The sequence below is a fragment of the Chiroxiphia lanceolata genome, chromosome 15 (genome assembly GCF_009829145.1).
Source record: "Chiroxiphia lanceolata isolate bChiLan1 chromosome 15, bChiLan1.pri, whole genome shotgun sequence".
NCBI classification, from domain to species: domain Eukaryota; kingdom Metazoa; phylum Chordata; class Aves; order Passeriformes; family Pipridae; genus Chiroxiphia; species Chiroxiphia lanceolata.
Genome location: NC_045651.1, coordinates 17,821,649 through 17,837,008, shown reverse-complemented (window position 1 = coordinate 17,837,008; position 15,360 = coordinate 17,821,649). Strand labels below are relative to the sequence as shown.

Below are 15,360 nucleotides of genomic sequence, written 5' to 3'. Positions count from 1 at the left end.
AAGAGAAAAAAAAAAAAAGGACAAACACAAGTTGTGTGCCTGCATAGCTTTGATCTCCTAAATTTACAGAATTGGACTTGGGGTAGGAAGGAAATCTTCCGAGGCGTGTTTGATACACGGCGGCTTCCCGGTGTCCCCGAGGGGGTGTCGGTGCTGGGAACGCGGGGCTTGGGAGAACTTTGTAAATCCCTACAGGGCTCCCGAGCTGTGCCAGCAGCTTTTTTATATTTAATATAAAGAGCTCCCAATTCGCAGGCCGGTCCTTCCACCCCCAGGCCTCAGCTGGGGTCACTCCCCAAGCTAAAGGCTTGGAGCGGCTCAGGAATCACGGAGGCCAATGTCCTGCGAACAGCAGGGCGAGGGAAAGGTGGGAAGGCAGGGAAAGCACGGGGGCAGCGGTGCCATGACAGCGAAGCGAGCCCTGCCCACGGACACTGACTGGGGCAGCGCATCCCAACTGACGTGCACTACACGCAATTAATGCAGAAAATGCTTTATTTCGAGAGTAGGTGAATGCAGAAAATACTGTATTTGGGGCGGAGGGGCGGCAGAAAAGCTGTTTTCAGCAGAAACTCCAGGCCCCGCCAGCCCTCACAGAGCGCGGCGGCGGAGCCGCCTCAGCGCGCACGCGCCGGGCCCCTCCCGAGCCTCGCGAGCCTTCGCTCCGCACCGCCCGCCGGCCCCGCCCCCGCCCGCCCAGGGGGGCGGAGCTCGCGCCGGCCCCGCCCGCCCCTCCGCCCCGCCCCTCGCCCCTCTCGCTGATTCTCGGGTTAAAGCGCCCGCGCTCGCGTTTTTCCGGGTCTGGGGGATGCGCGCCGGCTGAGCGGGGCGGGGGGTCCGGGCGGCACCGGCGGCTCCCCGGCGGCTCGAACGGAGGCGCGCGCTCGCCCCCCGCCCGCGGGGGCTCCTCTCTGCGGGACCCTCCGCCGCCCCGCGCCGCGGAGCTCCCCGCCCGCCCGCGCGGCTTTGTGCGGGCGCGGGAGGGCGGAGCCGCGGGGGCCGCGCGCGGGGAGTCCCGCTCGGGCCGGTAAGTTGGCGCAGGGCGCGATGGGGAGCGGCGCCGGCCCCGGGACCGCGCCGGGAGCCGCCGCCACCCGCCCCGAGCGCCGCCAGCGCCGCTGAGCCCCGACCGAGCCCCGAGCGCCAGCCCGGCGGCGGGCACCGCGCCCGGCCCTGCCCGGCCTCGCCGAGCCGCCCCGCTCCGCTCCCCGCGCGGGGCGAGTGTCGCGGCCGGAGCGCCCCGGCGGGAGCCCCGCGGCGCGGGAGGATGAGCGCCCCGGTGGAGCCCAGGATCAAACAGGCGCTGCGGAAGAAGCCCGCGGAGCGCACTCCCGAGGTGAGGCGGCCCCGCTCCCTCCCGGAGCGCGGCTCTCCCGGTTTATTTTGTCACTTTCCCCGTGTCGAAGCCGCGCTCCGCCGGCGCGGGGTCCGCGGTGCCCGGGTGTGTTCGCATTGTCACCCCGGGCTGGCCCCGGAGCGCGGTGTTTGTTCACTGCTCTGCCGAGCCCGAGCTCCGGGGAGCGGCGCGGTTCGGAACGCCCCGGATACGGGCACGGGGCGCTCTCTGGGCTGTGCCGGGCCAGCTGCGGGGAGAAGAGGAAGAACGAGAAGCAGATCCCGGAAAGTGAAATGATGCATATTTCAGTGATGCAAAACTTCTGGGAAAAAGTTTAGGGAGCTGAAAGGCTTTGCTTACCTGCACGGTGATGCAGATTTAAACAAAACCAAACTAATTATGCTGCGCAGACTTCATAAAGATGTTTCTGCAGTGAGTGGGAGTGTAGAAATGTGCGAGGCTGGTAAGCTACAATAAAATGCACTTTCCAATTAACTGCCTTCCCTGTCCCTTCCCCACAAGCTAGTCTGTAATCAGCCATGTATTCTGGGGAATGGTAATGCCATGGAGCATTAACTTAATAATGAAATACATTTGATAGCATTTGCATTTACTGAAGGGCTGATTGGAGTTTGTTTGCTTACTTACCCTTTACCTTCCTTTATTTGTTTCCCTTGCTGTGATTTTTTTTTTAAGTGCTCAAGAATTAGTGGTATGAAGTGATACACTCTTGAATTTGTCCCTTGGAGACTGGGAAACATCTGTTCTCCCTTGATACTCCATGGAGAGCAGAATGTCCTGCCTGGCCTTCCTTATAAGTTAAATATGAAAGGGCGACTCAGGGAGAGCTGCTCTGGAGTACGTCCTACAGGACAGAGTCCCCCATTCCCTTTCAAGTCAGCCTCGTGAGTGAAATACAGAAGTTCAGTCCCAGTGTTTACTCACCTTGGGATATCCCACACATTCCTCCCTGTGTCTCTAAATTAATGATGAGGCAGACTCTCTGTTCGTTCTTTCCCCCTTATTTTTAGAACTCCCCTCTTGCTTCAGACCTTTCTTTCTCTCTTCAGCTGGAGTCTCCAGTTAGCAAAATTCCTTTGCCAGTGTGGTTTGCAGTGTTGGGCAACTGGGTTCATCACAGAAGTGTCATTCATGAGCTGGCATTCCCTGCTGGCTCGTCATGGCTTGGACTTTGGGGAACAGGTAATCTGGCCTGGCCCAAAACCTCTCCCCACTCACTGTACCAACATCTGTTGCTGTGTAGGGCTTGTTTGTTCTTTATTTTTAGGCATCCCCAATTTTCCACCCAGCAGCTGTCATGGAATTCTTTAGGGTTGTCCGCTTATTTTGGTGAGAAATGGCTAAAACTGCTTCAAAATAATTATTTTGCTTAACCTTGTAATGTTAAACTGACAGATATCACCATGTCCAGCTGCTTGGGGTTTCGTGTGGATCTGTGTAGGTTCCCCTTGAGACTGACATCAGGGTTGTGTGCAGGTTTGAATTTGCCAAGGTATCTTAATTGCGGAAAAAAAAAAAATTCTAATCTTTGCTAGTCTAACTAATAGCACTTCCAAAATGATTAAAAAAAAAATCTTAATTCCCTTGTTAATCTGGCCCTTTTTTGGCAGGCTTTTAGAGACACCGCACAGCGAGACTACTCGTGATTAAAGTTAAACATGTACTTAAAACTTGGCAGGATTGGGTCCTCTGTTCTTGCTGCCTGTTGCTGAGTGGATAATTACAGTCAAATCCCTTTTCTTTTCTCGGGGTACTTTTGTTTGTATATATTTAGGAGGAAAAGCTCTTCCCTGTTTTGATAGCAGGGTGTCCCTGGGAGTCCCCAGTCTGGGTCTGTGCTACCTGCTCAGGTACAAAGCACAACATGGAACCCCCTGTCACAGTCACTCTGGCACATTCCTCAAACATCTGCAGTGTTATTCATTCATTTATTTGTTTAAAATCACGCTTGGCATCCTGACTTGTCCCCTCTCTCCTGTGTAGGCTGCAGGACTCGGGGCAGGGGAGTTGAAACCTTAGTGCAGCCATCGGGTCAGACCCAAATTTCGGGCGTCCCTGGACAGGGTGTACAATCTGGTGACTCCTGTCCTGAAGTATCCACTTGTACACAGACACAAAGTGTGGCTTCATTTCCCCCCTCCTACTCTCGGGGGAAGGTATCATCAGCTCCTCCCACATGGAATCAGCTGCTCGTGCCCTTTGGCTGCATTTTTGTGCAGGAACCCCCAAATTCCCCGAGCCACGAGCAGCATTTTGTGATAAGCCAAAGCTGCTTGTCCACATGACTTTCAGTTACTTTCAGCCCCCTTCTGCCCCCGTCTCTGCTTCTGATCCTGCAGTTTATACGAGCAGTTTACCTGGGTATTTATCACAAATTACAGGGTTGGGGCTGTGCTGATTAGTAGCATGGTCTGGTGCTTCATTCCTGTCATCTGTACAGAGTCTGGAAAAATACAGATAAACACCCCACATGCCAAAATTTGCTTACGAGTAGTAGAATTATCCGTATGATTTTGATTTAAGTCTCTTTCTTGGCAAAATGTTTTAATTTCTAAGAACTACGAAACTAAGCAGGGATGCACTCAAATATTTTTGTAATTTACTTGTTTTGAAAATTACCTCAATGGCTTGCTCAAGTAAAGGTTTTATCTGTTGATGCCGCGAATATTTTTGTTTGGAAAAAATCTCTGTTAGGGCAAGTTTTCAGTGTTGTGGTAACATTCCAATGTTTGCTAATTGTTAAAGTGTATAAGTTATGCATATTAGGCATGTACACACTTGATTTTTTTTTTTTTGGTTACTCAGATACTTCTTGTGTTATAATCTTTAATTTATTGGGGGGGGTATTTTGATTAACTTATAGAGATTGTAGCAAACATTTAAGGATGTGTACATTTCTATGTAATTGTTGTGTTACTCTGTTTAGAAACTTTCTTTAGAACTACCCAAGGTTTTGATGCCCTTCCTCTGCCTTTCCTCTCCTCTGGTGCATCGTTGTAGAGGCATATTTTAGATATGTGGTGCAAGTGACTTTTCTATTGGAAAGGCTTCCAGAATGTTTCCTAGGGGACTAATATCCATGTATGTGGCAGATGCTGCTGTAGGATTTGAGTGAGTCCCACTTAGTCAAACGTCTGACTTGTTGGTTCCATGATGGACTGTGACCCTGGGCTGACTCTGGATGTAAATCTGTCTTTCAGGTACAGCCTGAAAGTGCAGAATTTGTGAGGCTTCTCTCAGATCTTAGTTTGGATAACAGATTATCCTAACAAATCATCCTTTCTGTCTTGTCAGAGAGAGGAAATCTTGGCAGTAATTGGATACTTAATCACTTTAAAAAAAATCATACCTATATTTAAACTCTAGGATTTCATACACTCGTTGAATATTTTAATGCCCGCATTTGTCTTCCAGGGTTATGCAGATGTGTGCGTGGTGGTAAATCTGTGAGTGTTCATACATGCAGATCCTCCAGTTCTTGCAGGTTGGGAATATGGGCTTTACTGTGCAGTGTTTTGGCTGTTTCTTGTGTCACAGGTGGGGATGTTAAATTAGTAACTTGGGAATATTAGAAGAAATAGAAGAGAATAGAAATAGAAAATAGAATAGAAGAAAATCTTTTGTTCAAAGCAGTAGGAGGGAAGGATGAATGCTCATGCCACCATGTGTACATTCTCATTAAAGGTTTAATTTTTTTGAGGCCCAGAATTCCTTATCAGATCCATACAAAGGCTCTGATGTTGGTCTTTTGGGGAGTGGTTTAACGCCTGCCTCAGATAAGGGCTCAGTGGCTGACAGGGCCAAACAGCAAATCATTGTGCTCCCTTTTCTTTCCCTTCCCTTCTCCTCCCTTCCCCTCCCATGAGCATGCTCTCTTCCATTTTTAATGGATCCTTTCCCCAATTTAGTCTCTTTTAGTTCTTCAGGACTTTGTTCTAGGCAGTGTTTACTTTCCGTGGTTCAGAAAGCTTTGCCTTTATTTGACTTCAAAGAGTTGGAGTTTATTTTTATGCTCCGAGCTCTTGTATTTTCCTAACTTTGTCTTGTTGCAGTAATTCTTGATTAATGATAATTCGACTTTATTTGGCAATACTAACTACCCTCCTTCTCTTCCTGTTCCCTTTTTATTAATACAGTGGAAAGAGGAAAAACCTAATTTGCAGAATTGTGTCATAACGGGGTCTGCTGTTTGGAGTGTGTATGTGATGCTTCTTGATGGCTTAGATACAGAGAAATGGATCTGCATGGATGTAAATCATGCACAAACAGTACATTGATGGGCATTATAAAATGGCTGTAATAAATAAAATAAATTATTGCTGACAGCATAACAAAGGCAGTCTTGTACTGTAGCACAGCTGAGCCAAACAGAGGAGAACATCTGCTTCTTGTTTCCAGAAATAACTGGTATTTTGAAGTGGGTTTTTTCATCCTTGTAATAATTTTCTGAAAACTCAGTAGGTGAAATGGGATTAGCCGTTGCTAAAATCCATTGTTTCTGCAGTTTGCAGTGAGCTTTTAGGAGTGTTGATGTAACAAGGGTGTTGGTTTTGGAGAGTCACTGAACACACTGGAATTGTAGAATCACTACAGAAATGGAGATGCCTGCAGTTACCAGAAAGCCAAAAAGAAATTTGTGTTAAATGAAGTTGCGGATGCTGGTTTGTGTTTAATAAAAATACCTTACTCCTAATATGTGGGCCTCCAAAACAGGGACAGAGTAGTGATGGAAACCTGACTCCTGCCATAGTTTTCTCCTACCTAACCACTGTCTTAGGATTTCATTCCCGTTTTTTGGTCAGGGATCTGTTCTTTACAGGTGAGACATTGTAAGACTTCATCCTGCCAGTAACAGTTCTGGAGCTCCAAGTGAAGATGAGCAGCAGCCACCTGGTGTAAAATCCTTGAGGCTGTTCTGTGTCTCTGCTTTGGGGCCTTTGCCAGAGAACCTCCCCAAACCTCTGTCAGAGCTGCACTGACCAGTGCTACATAACTCTGATCCCTTACCTGGCAGAGCCTGGGGTTGGTCCTGGCACGTGACTGTGCTTGGAAGAGACCTTCAAAGTGGAAATACTGGTTAACAGTAGTGATAACCAAAGTGATACAAACAGTACTGACATACCTGTAATTTACTGCTGATAAATTCCTTCCTGGGTCCTTGTGTGCCCTTCTGTACTCATAGGTCAACAGTTATTATTTGCAGTTAGGAAAACACAGAACCTTATAATATAATTATGAATAATTCATAGGCAGTTCTGTGAAGGCGACAGTTTTATTTTTGTTCAGTAGGACTGAAAAATGAAATGCACAAAAATCAATTGTTTCATTGGCAAAAATGTTGAGTAACTGCAGCTTTAGAGTGCGTGCACTCTTCCATTGACACCAGATTCCATGAACATCTTGCTAAGACTAGAAAAGACCTAGAATTGTGAGATTTTCTTAAATCTCACTCTCGTTAAATAACATATGTTGTAAAGCTTTTTTTATAGCCATCTAGTAAAATCAAAGTTCAGAACAGAGGTACCTGAGGAGTGGCACATTGAATATCGTATTGGTGGCTGACAGCTCTTAAGATTGAGTCTTATTCACAAGCAGAATATAGTTTCTTTGTTAATGAAGAAGGTCCTGAAATTCTTATTACTTTTAATGAAACAGTAATAAACCTTCTCTCTTCCTCCTGTGCTTCCCTGCCACATAGCTTTCAGCTGAAGGTAAAACAAAGCCACATTTTTTTTTCCCCAGCTGCTCATTAAATTAATGTATTTAAGCTCATGATGAATACAGTGTTGACAATCCTGGAGGATTGTCCGACAAGCCTCGGAGCTTTGGGAAAACTGCGTCTCTTAAGCTGCCAGCTTGATGAGTTAGGAAGTTTTCAGTGCTCTGGATTTTCCTCTATTTTGTCTTTTGCTTTGGGTGGGTAGTTGTGTCTTATTATTCTATTTCTTAATACAGTGTAGTATCATGAGTCTTCATCTCAATTAGATGTGTGGTTTTCCTGTAATAAAAAAAGCCAAGCGTGCAAACTCTCATATTACCTCGGCAAATGCTGCTTGATAATCCACGTTCATTCACTTTGTGTTTGCACCTTGTTTTCAGAGGTGATGGAGGATGATGTTCTTGGGCAGACACATCTCAATCTTTTGTTGCCAGAGCTCAAACAGGCACCAATTGGTTCATGTTGGCAGCAGTCAGTCGCTCTTCCTAAACATCCCTGGGAACCCAGTGCAGGTAAAATGGGACTGTTCCCCTCCCTGAGATCGGGCAGGGTCAAATCTCTCTTTTTGCATAATTGAAATTAACCTCCATTTGCGTAATTAATCTGTGGCTGATCATAGGATTGGCTTTGAATTCACAAAATCTTACTTAAGGTGGGGGCTGTTTGGTTATTCCGTGTTTTCACTGCCGTGTGGACACAGCCCCGCGCTCCTGACGTGCAGTCGAATTCTTGGCCAGAAGTATTCAACAACCTGGCACATGTCAGTATACAAATAACTCAGATTATCACTGCTTAGAACCTTAAGAACAACACACTTTTTCTGAAGCTGAAATCAACCCTAAATTAGTTGGATGTAAAAAAATAAAATCCATCTGTTGTTTCAAATGAACCAAAATACAATATTGGAGCGTTTGTCAGTTTTGAACAAATGTTAATATATGTAAATATTCAGCTCTAAGGGCTTCAGTGTCTGTTTTGGGAAGGGGTTTTTGTTTGGTTTTGAACATCTTTTTGTGTTTGTTTTTGTTGTGCTTTCAGCAGCACGCTTAAAGGTGTTGCTCATATTAGTCTTTGGATTATTTATGTCTCAGAGATACAAATAACATTATGTTGAGCCTTGGACAAGGTACCATGTTCACAGAGGAGGGCTCTGTTTTGGCTGTTCTGCAGCTGTTGTCTGGCTGGAATACCTGCAAGGAAACTTTGCTAGTGGTTCTCAGAAATAAATATTTTTTCCATCTTAACAGTTAGAGCCTCTTGACTTCAGTCAAATATAGATTCATGGTTCCAACGAAATAAATCAGGTTTCAGGGCACTGTTTTAGCTTCAAGTACATTTCCTGGCTTTTTTTGAAGTGACATTGACAAATAGATTTTTCTTAAATTTAGAGTCTGTCTAAGAAAGTTTCCTTGTTCAAAAAAGGTAATATTAAAAAAAGTAGAGAAAATAGCATGAATTTTTGGGATGGGTGAGGTTTTTTTTGGATTTTAGAGTCTATGTCCTTATTAACCCATACTGTGGGTAAGAATGTTGAAGACTGCCCTGGAAGGGAAAATCTGGGCAGGAATGAAAGGAGTAAAACCAACTCTGATGGAAACAGAGAAACATTGTGATGTTTGTTGCTCTGAAGAAGGTGTATGAATTCTCCTGATTAATTATTTTTGCAAGAATATTATGAACCAAAGCTGTTCAAAAAGGAAAAAAAAAAAGAGTGTCTGGCACTAATGTCAGTATGGTGTAAAGTCATGGACATTAGTCCTGGAAATGTCCTGGTGGTTGCCTTGGCGTGGTGGTGTTAAAACTGGTTGGGGTCACCAGTTAAAACTGTTTGAGGTGTGAAATGTCTCCTTTAAATATGGGTCTGTGAAGGTCCTCGGCACTGCATTGCTGCTGCTTTCTGTGGTGTGGAGAGACCTGGGTTTTTGTGACAGACCTTTTTGTTTTCAGTGGCCTCTTGGACCTGCTCCTCCAAACCACATGGATGTATTAAAGAGAAGATGAAATTACAGTGCACTAATAACCACGGGGACAATGGCTCCTGTGTACTGGCATTGTTTGCACAAAGTTCAGGGTTTGTGTGGAATGAGTCACTGAGTTACACATGAGAAGGTGAAAAGCTGTTCCACCATCCTGGTTTGTCTCCTGGCTGTAATTTCCAATTCTGATTCATTAAAGTGGAGCAGTGAGTAGGAATGTCGTTCTGTTACGGGGTACAAGTGACTGGGTACCTTCAGACACTGGCTCAGCCTTCTGAAACGTGTGGCACACCTGTCTGCCAGTTCTAGTCCAGCTTACCTGAGGAGAAGAGTGCAGTTGGGTCTAGCTGAGACAGAGCTACAAGTCTGAGCCTTGGGGAGCTTGAGAGATTGTATTGAAGTCAGAAAATATCCTGAGTTGGAAGGGACCCACATTGAGTCCAACTCCTGGCCCTGCATGAGATCACCCCAGGAATTAATGGAACTGATGAGCAGCTGTGTGCTGCCTGGTCTGGTGGCTTCTAGCACTTCTTCTGTCTAAATCTTGGTGGAATTGTTGTATCTGAACGTCCTAATTAAGTGCAATGAATGTGCAGTATCTCTCTAGTGTGTAGTTACACAAAAAAAGTCAGAGGCTGTTGTCTCATCTAACTTACCTCTGCTGGTTGGGGTCCACTGATGGAAGTAGGGCCACAGCAAAAGTGGTAACAGAACATTTTGGCTTTGTAATGATTTGTGTGTCAGTGTTGCTTGCTTTCTGTGACTGGTTTGTGCCTGTGTATGTGTTGGTGTCTGCTTCACACCTTTCGTGTATGGTTTTTAGGGATCTTTTCTCAAAGATATGCTAACAATAAGGATTTTAAAGGAAATTATATTCTAAGGCACTCTTACATGTTTGAATCTTGTGTGGGAGGAAAGAAGAAGGTGGTGGTTCTGCTGCAGAGCTCACTAGATCAGAGGGTGCTTGCAGGAATTCTGCTCCTCTATCTGGGGGAGGAACTTTCTATGGTCAGTGATGGCAGGGAGCAATGTCTTCCCTCTGGAAGAGCTGTCCTCAGCCTAAAAGAAATGCTCTTGAGTAATTTCATACCATCACAGATTGATTAGGTAGGAAAAGACCTCTCAGATCATCAGGTTTAACTGTCAACTCAGCACCACCACCATGTTCCCCATTAAACCATGTCCTCAGGTGCCATATCCACACTTTTTTTGAACACTTCAAGGAATGGTGACTCCTCCACTGCCCTGAGCAGTCTGTTCCAATGCTTAACAACCCTTTCCATGAAAAAGACTTTCCTAATGTCCAACCTTAACTTCCCCTGGAGCAGCTTGAGGTCATTTTCTGTCACTTGTTACCTGGGAGAAGAATTTCGTGTCATGCTTTAATGTGTCCAGAGTTTGGTATGTGTAGGAACAGCTTTGTCTGAAACCCCTGTTACCAGGTGTGGTTTGATCTCCTTTTATTGCTTTTTCATTTTCCCTTTTAAGCTTCTCCCACTGTTACAATCCCAATCCAGAGGGATGCTCAGGCTCGGATTTCAATAGCACTGTGCCTCTTGCTTCAGTGCTAGTTGTTGGTTAAAAGAATGTGAGAATCTGGTGTGAGTGTGGGTAAGAATATTTAACCAGACATCTCCAGAATACATCAAGTGTTCCAAATCTTCCCGTGAAATTATTCTTTGAGCACAAAGTCTTCTCCAAGTCTCTCACCCTCCCCTCCCCTTCATCTTGTTCAGGAGGTTCAGTGTCTGATGCTGGTGTGTATCTGCCTTGGGGTGCCCGGTGTGCAACCCTGTTTCTGTACCTCAAGCTTTCAGAGGATGTCAGGATGTCCTAGGAGGGCTTGCACATCCTTCCTATTCTTTTTGCTCATATTTTGCTCCAAGAAGCTCTACAGAAGATTCACTCAGTGGTTCTGGGGGTTTCTGGCTTGACGATACAGTTACCAACGAGGCTTTTGTGTCTGAGAGGTGACTGTAAAACAAACTCTGTTTCCACTGGGTGATTCAGAGCATACTGGAAGCTTACACAGATAGTATTTACAGATATTTTTCAAGCTGTTGGCCACAGTAATTGTCACTAAAAACCAGAGATCACAGCAGCCTGTTTCATGATAATCTTCACACTAAATGCAGGATTTAGGGCTCAACAGATGTGATTGTGCAGACTAGGTCATACATTGGTATTGATCAGATGTTTTGAGGCTTAGTTCTCCCAGCTATGATGATAGGTAAATGTAGCTTATAGGAGGTTGAAAAATGACTCCAGTTCCTGACCTTTGCTGTCACAGAACACTCAGTTTTGTGGAGATCTGCAGGTCCAGGGAGCAGGGGGTGCCTGCAGTGCCTCCTGTCACACCCCAGCCTGCTGGGGGGGGCTGGTGACCAGCTCACCTCCTACCTGTAACTTCCCAAGATCAAGCTTAGTTTGGTTCTTTCCAGAAGGTGATAAGACTTGTGCTGCATACAGACCTTGCTAGAGGAGCAAGTGGACTTAGAGCATATCACTGTTCCCAGTGATCTTCCAAGGGGCGTGTGAAGTGTTGTTGCTCCAAGATTACTTTTCCTCTCCTTGCTTCAACTGTTCCTGAAAAACTGTTTTTTTCATTTTAATGACAGCTGTGACAGCCCTGAGAGTAAAACCAGAAATTATGGTGAAATCCTGGCCTGGAATTCTTTATTGGAACTTACTTCCTTTAGTACATACTTTTCCCCATGCAGAGGGGTCATGCACTTAGTTTCATCTGTGGAGTGATAATGTAACTAAGAGTTTTTCAGTGGTGAATTAAAATTTAAATATTTAATGTAATATTTTTCTACAAAGCTATTTATTATTGTAGTATCTGAATTGAAGCATTTCATTTCATGGACTGGTTAAGTAGTAACCAGGTGCTTAATTTGAGCTAAAAGGTGAGCCCAGTGCCTTGTTACTGATCTTGCAATAGGAACTCCTTGGGGATGTTAGAATAGTGAAGAAGGGCCAGAAAAGGGTGTGGAAGGAGGTGGGAGAGAACTGCAAGTACACTTGGCATTCAGAAAAGTTGCCAAATGAAAAAAAAATACATTTCTTTTCTGCTTTTGTTCTCTAAAACTGCAAAGGGTGGAGGGCAGGCAGTCAAGATGTGTAGGTGTTAAATTCCTCACAGAAACAGTATTAAAGCTGCAGAACACTGTAGTGAATTTAAAAAAAAAGTAATAAAAAAATTAATAATTTTCGAAAGAAAATCTCTTCAGGTAGTATACCCAAACTTTTTTTATATAAGCTTCAGAGAGGAATTCTTCTGTAATGTTTAGTGTGACAAAACCATATCCTGTGTCACTTTGTGTAAGGAGAGCTGGGCATCTGCCTACAGTGAAAATAAATAGTAAGAGAGTAATAGTCTTAACGAACTTGTGTGTGTGTCTGTGTAAGAGGAAACTGCGGTGGCAGTGCCCAGGTTTTGCCCACTTGTTGCCAGTGTCAGTTCTGAGGGGTGGGAGGAAGGCAGGCAAACATCTGCCAGCAGTGGTTTGCTGTCCCTGCCACGCTGCTGTTGGGAGCTCTCATCCCACACTGTGCTGTTTGCTCCATGACAGAGCCCTGCCTGAGAACCCTCGCACACAGCCAGCTCCTGCTCCCGTCACAGGACTGTGAAGGGTGGAGACTGGTGATCTACAGGTGGAATTGAGGCCCTTGGCACTGGAGGGTGGCTTGAGGTGGCCTTGGCTGCACACTTCTGAGGACCATTCTGGATAAACTTCCAGATTGCAGCGTTTCTTCCCACTCTGCCAAATTGAGTTTTCATTGAGGAGAGTATTGAGAACAGCTTGATAAAGGCTGTCCAGAGCTCTGATGCCCTTCCCTGTCAGAGGCCTGACCTTTCCATAGAAGAATTCTGCTCGTGCTAGTATTGCCAAGCTGTTTCTAAAACTAGGAGGTCTTCTTGTTTCAATGGCCTCGGGCTTAAAATATAGAGGGTTTTCCTTTGTTTGATGAAACTGTGATACACCCTTCTTCCTCTTTTGATGATTTCAGTACAGTATTTTGGAAATACCCTGAGTTCAGGGAAGAATGCACAAATTAGCATTCTGCATCTGGTTTCTCGAGGTTCCTTAGCTCTGCTAATTATTGGTTAGCTTCTAGCATGTCAAGAGTCTAGCAAATTCTTGACAAATAGAACAAAAATAACTGCCTTAAGGGATTCTCTCTTTGTAATCTTTTTGTGCCTGATTAAAGCATTGACATTTAAGCAGTCTGTCCTTCAAAGAATGGCTAATAATGAGCCTCGAATGTTGGCCCTCTTGGTCTGGAGGGAGGGAGGGAGTTCTTGGAGTGGTGTGTTGTGTTGCAGGCATAGACAATTTGGCCTTTTGGCCAAATAATGAATTCCTAGAAAGAGAGAGTTCCAGAGCTGTTTTAAGGATTTTCACCTTGGCAATCTGCATGTGAAGGAGCTGGAGAGTGAGGTCTGCCTTTGTAAACTGTATTGTGGATTTAGCGTTGAAAGGTGATGGAGTTGCTTCTGTTACTCATCAATTTTGGGAGCTTTATTATGGTCTGTCACAGAGGGTTGTGCTTGCCAGTGGCCACTAGATATTGTGGGTTATCCATGGATGGTATTCTACTTAAATCTGATTTACTTGATGCTATGTTTTCAGGGTTCTTTGTAGCATGTCCAGCCCCCAGTTGGCTGTATTGGTTTGGCCAAGTAAAATTGTTCTTTCCGATTGTTGCAGAAGGAGTTTCTGTTCCTGTTTCCCGTTTGAAGTAGGAAGGAAACTGGCAGTCCTATGTTAGGCTGCTGACCTCCTGTCAAATTCGTTTATTGCTTCCATTTGTGTTGGGTGGTGAGGCTTCCTTCAGCAAACTCCTCCAGGGATGGAAGTCATCGTTAGAGGTGACTTAAAAGATGCTTGGCAGAGTCTTCTTGTTCTGATTCTTCTGAACTGACCTCCAGCCTGTACAGGGCCAAAGGGGCATCATCCAGCTGCTGTGATCATTAGGAAAGACCTCTTCTCTTCGTGTCTGTGCCAGCCTGCCATGCCAGCCTGAGTCCTGAGCCTTTTTTGGCTGGATTGCACAGCTCAGGAGGGGAAAATTTGTTCAGTTCCGTTTCCCCGCTGTACACATGAGCTGAAAGGAGGGATTATGGGGAACAGCAGACCTGCAGTTAACAGGTCTGTTGGTAACAGTAACACAGCTGAGCACAACCACGTTTTTAAGAAAAGCCAAGACTCTCTCTTGCACTTAAATTAGGTCTCAAATCCAGCAAATCTGGCTGGGTAGAATTTGGAGGTTGTGGACTTCAGTGTTTAGAGTGGCATTGCTTTGATTTTTCCCATGCTATAGTTGAACGTGTTTTGTAAAACTGGTTTTTTTTAATGTGAGATATAATTATGTAACTCTTGCAGTTGTGAATGCTTATGTAATAAAGCAAGAATCTTTAGATAACAGGCTTTCCACTCCTCTGACACTGGGACAGAGTGCACCTGGCAAGTCCTGCAGTGGGCCAGCTGCCTGAGTGAGAAGCTGAGACAGTCTAAATGCACAGCTTTTCCACAGAACACACAGCAGACATCTCCTAGTTTTCAGTGTTATTGTGCAGAATGTCTGAACTGTAATACTGGATCCTTCTGCTCCTCCTGGAGAGGGGGCTGGGATGTAGAGTGTGTGTTCTCTCTGTGTCTGTACTCACAGGCGTGACTGTCCAGAGATTGTGGCGGTTTAATATTTATTGCAGCATTTTCCTGCTGGGTCCAGACTTTGCCTTTCATCACCCTGTGTGGATCTTCTCCTTTAATGTGAACTGATGAGTCAAAAGTCTACATTTTAATTTAAGGCATTGCATTGCTGCTTATAAAGCTGACTTTGACGCTCAGATTAGGTTTAGTATTAGCAGGTTGAGGGGTTTTTTTCTCACCTTCAGTGAATAATGGTGGTCTTGCTCTGTTAAAACAGTAGTCTTCTTTTTAGGTAAAACCCTTGATTTGCTTAAAAGTGGGTAAGTTATACCTCCATAGAGGCTGTGGTTGGCTAATGCTGGAAGAGTTAGAGGCTGGAGGGATCTCTGGTGAGCTGTGTTACAAATTAGTGTTGATCATGGTTTCCTAGGAATGAGAAAGGTGAGATGGGCTTGTTTTGGGTTTGTATTCAAAGGTAATTGTAGCCTCTAAAGTTTTTGCTGACTTGTTTGTTGTTCCTCTGAATGCTGAAGCTGTTAATTTTCTCAATTAGAATTATTCCTTTTGTAACATCACACGTCAGTGATCAATGTAATGAATAGGGAAGTGCACAGGTATCTCTCTCTGCCATTTATTTGGTTGGATTTC

At 45.1% G+C, this 15,360-nt stretch overlaps 1 protein-coding gene across 7 annotated transcripts in view; it reads left to right on the top strand.

Annotated features, from left to right (window-relative positions):
• The first annotated feature begins 1,219 nt into the window (after positions 1-1,219).
• Positions 1,220-15,360, top strand: part of RAPGEF6 (Rap guanine nucleotide exchange factor 6) — a 113,676-nt gene continuing 99,535 nt past the window's right edge. For all 7 annotated transcript variants that reach the window (XR_004359723.1, XR_004359722.1, XM_032702695.1 and 4 more), the window contains exon 1: positions 1,220-1,336. Coding sequence is in view for 5 of the 7 variants with exons in the window: in XM_032702695.1 (XP_032558586.1) it covers positions 1,268-1,336 (69 nt within the window). In the remaining 2 variants the exon portion in view is untranslated. The remainder of the gene's footprint in view (positions 1,337-15,360) is intronic.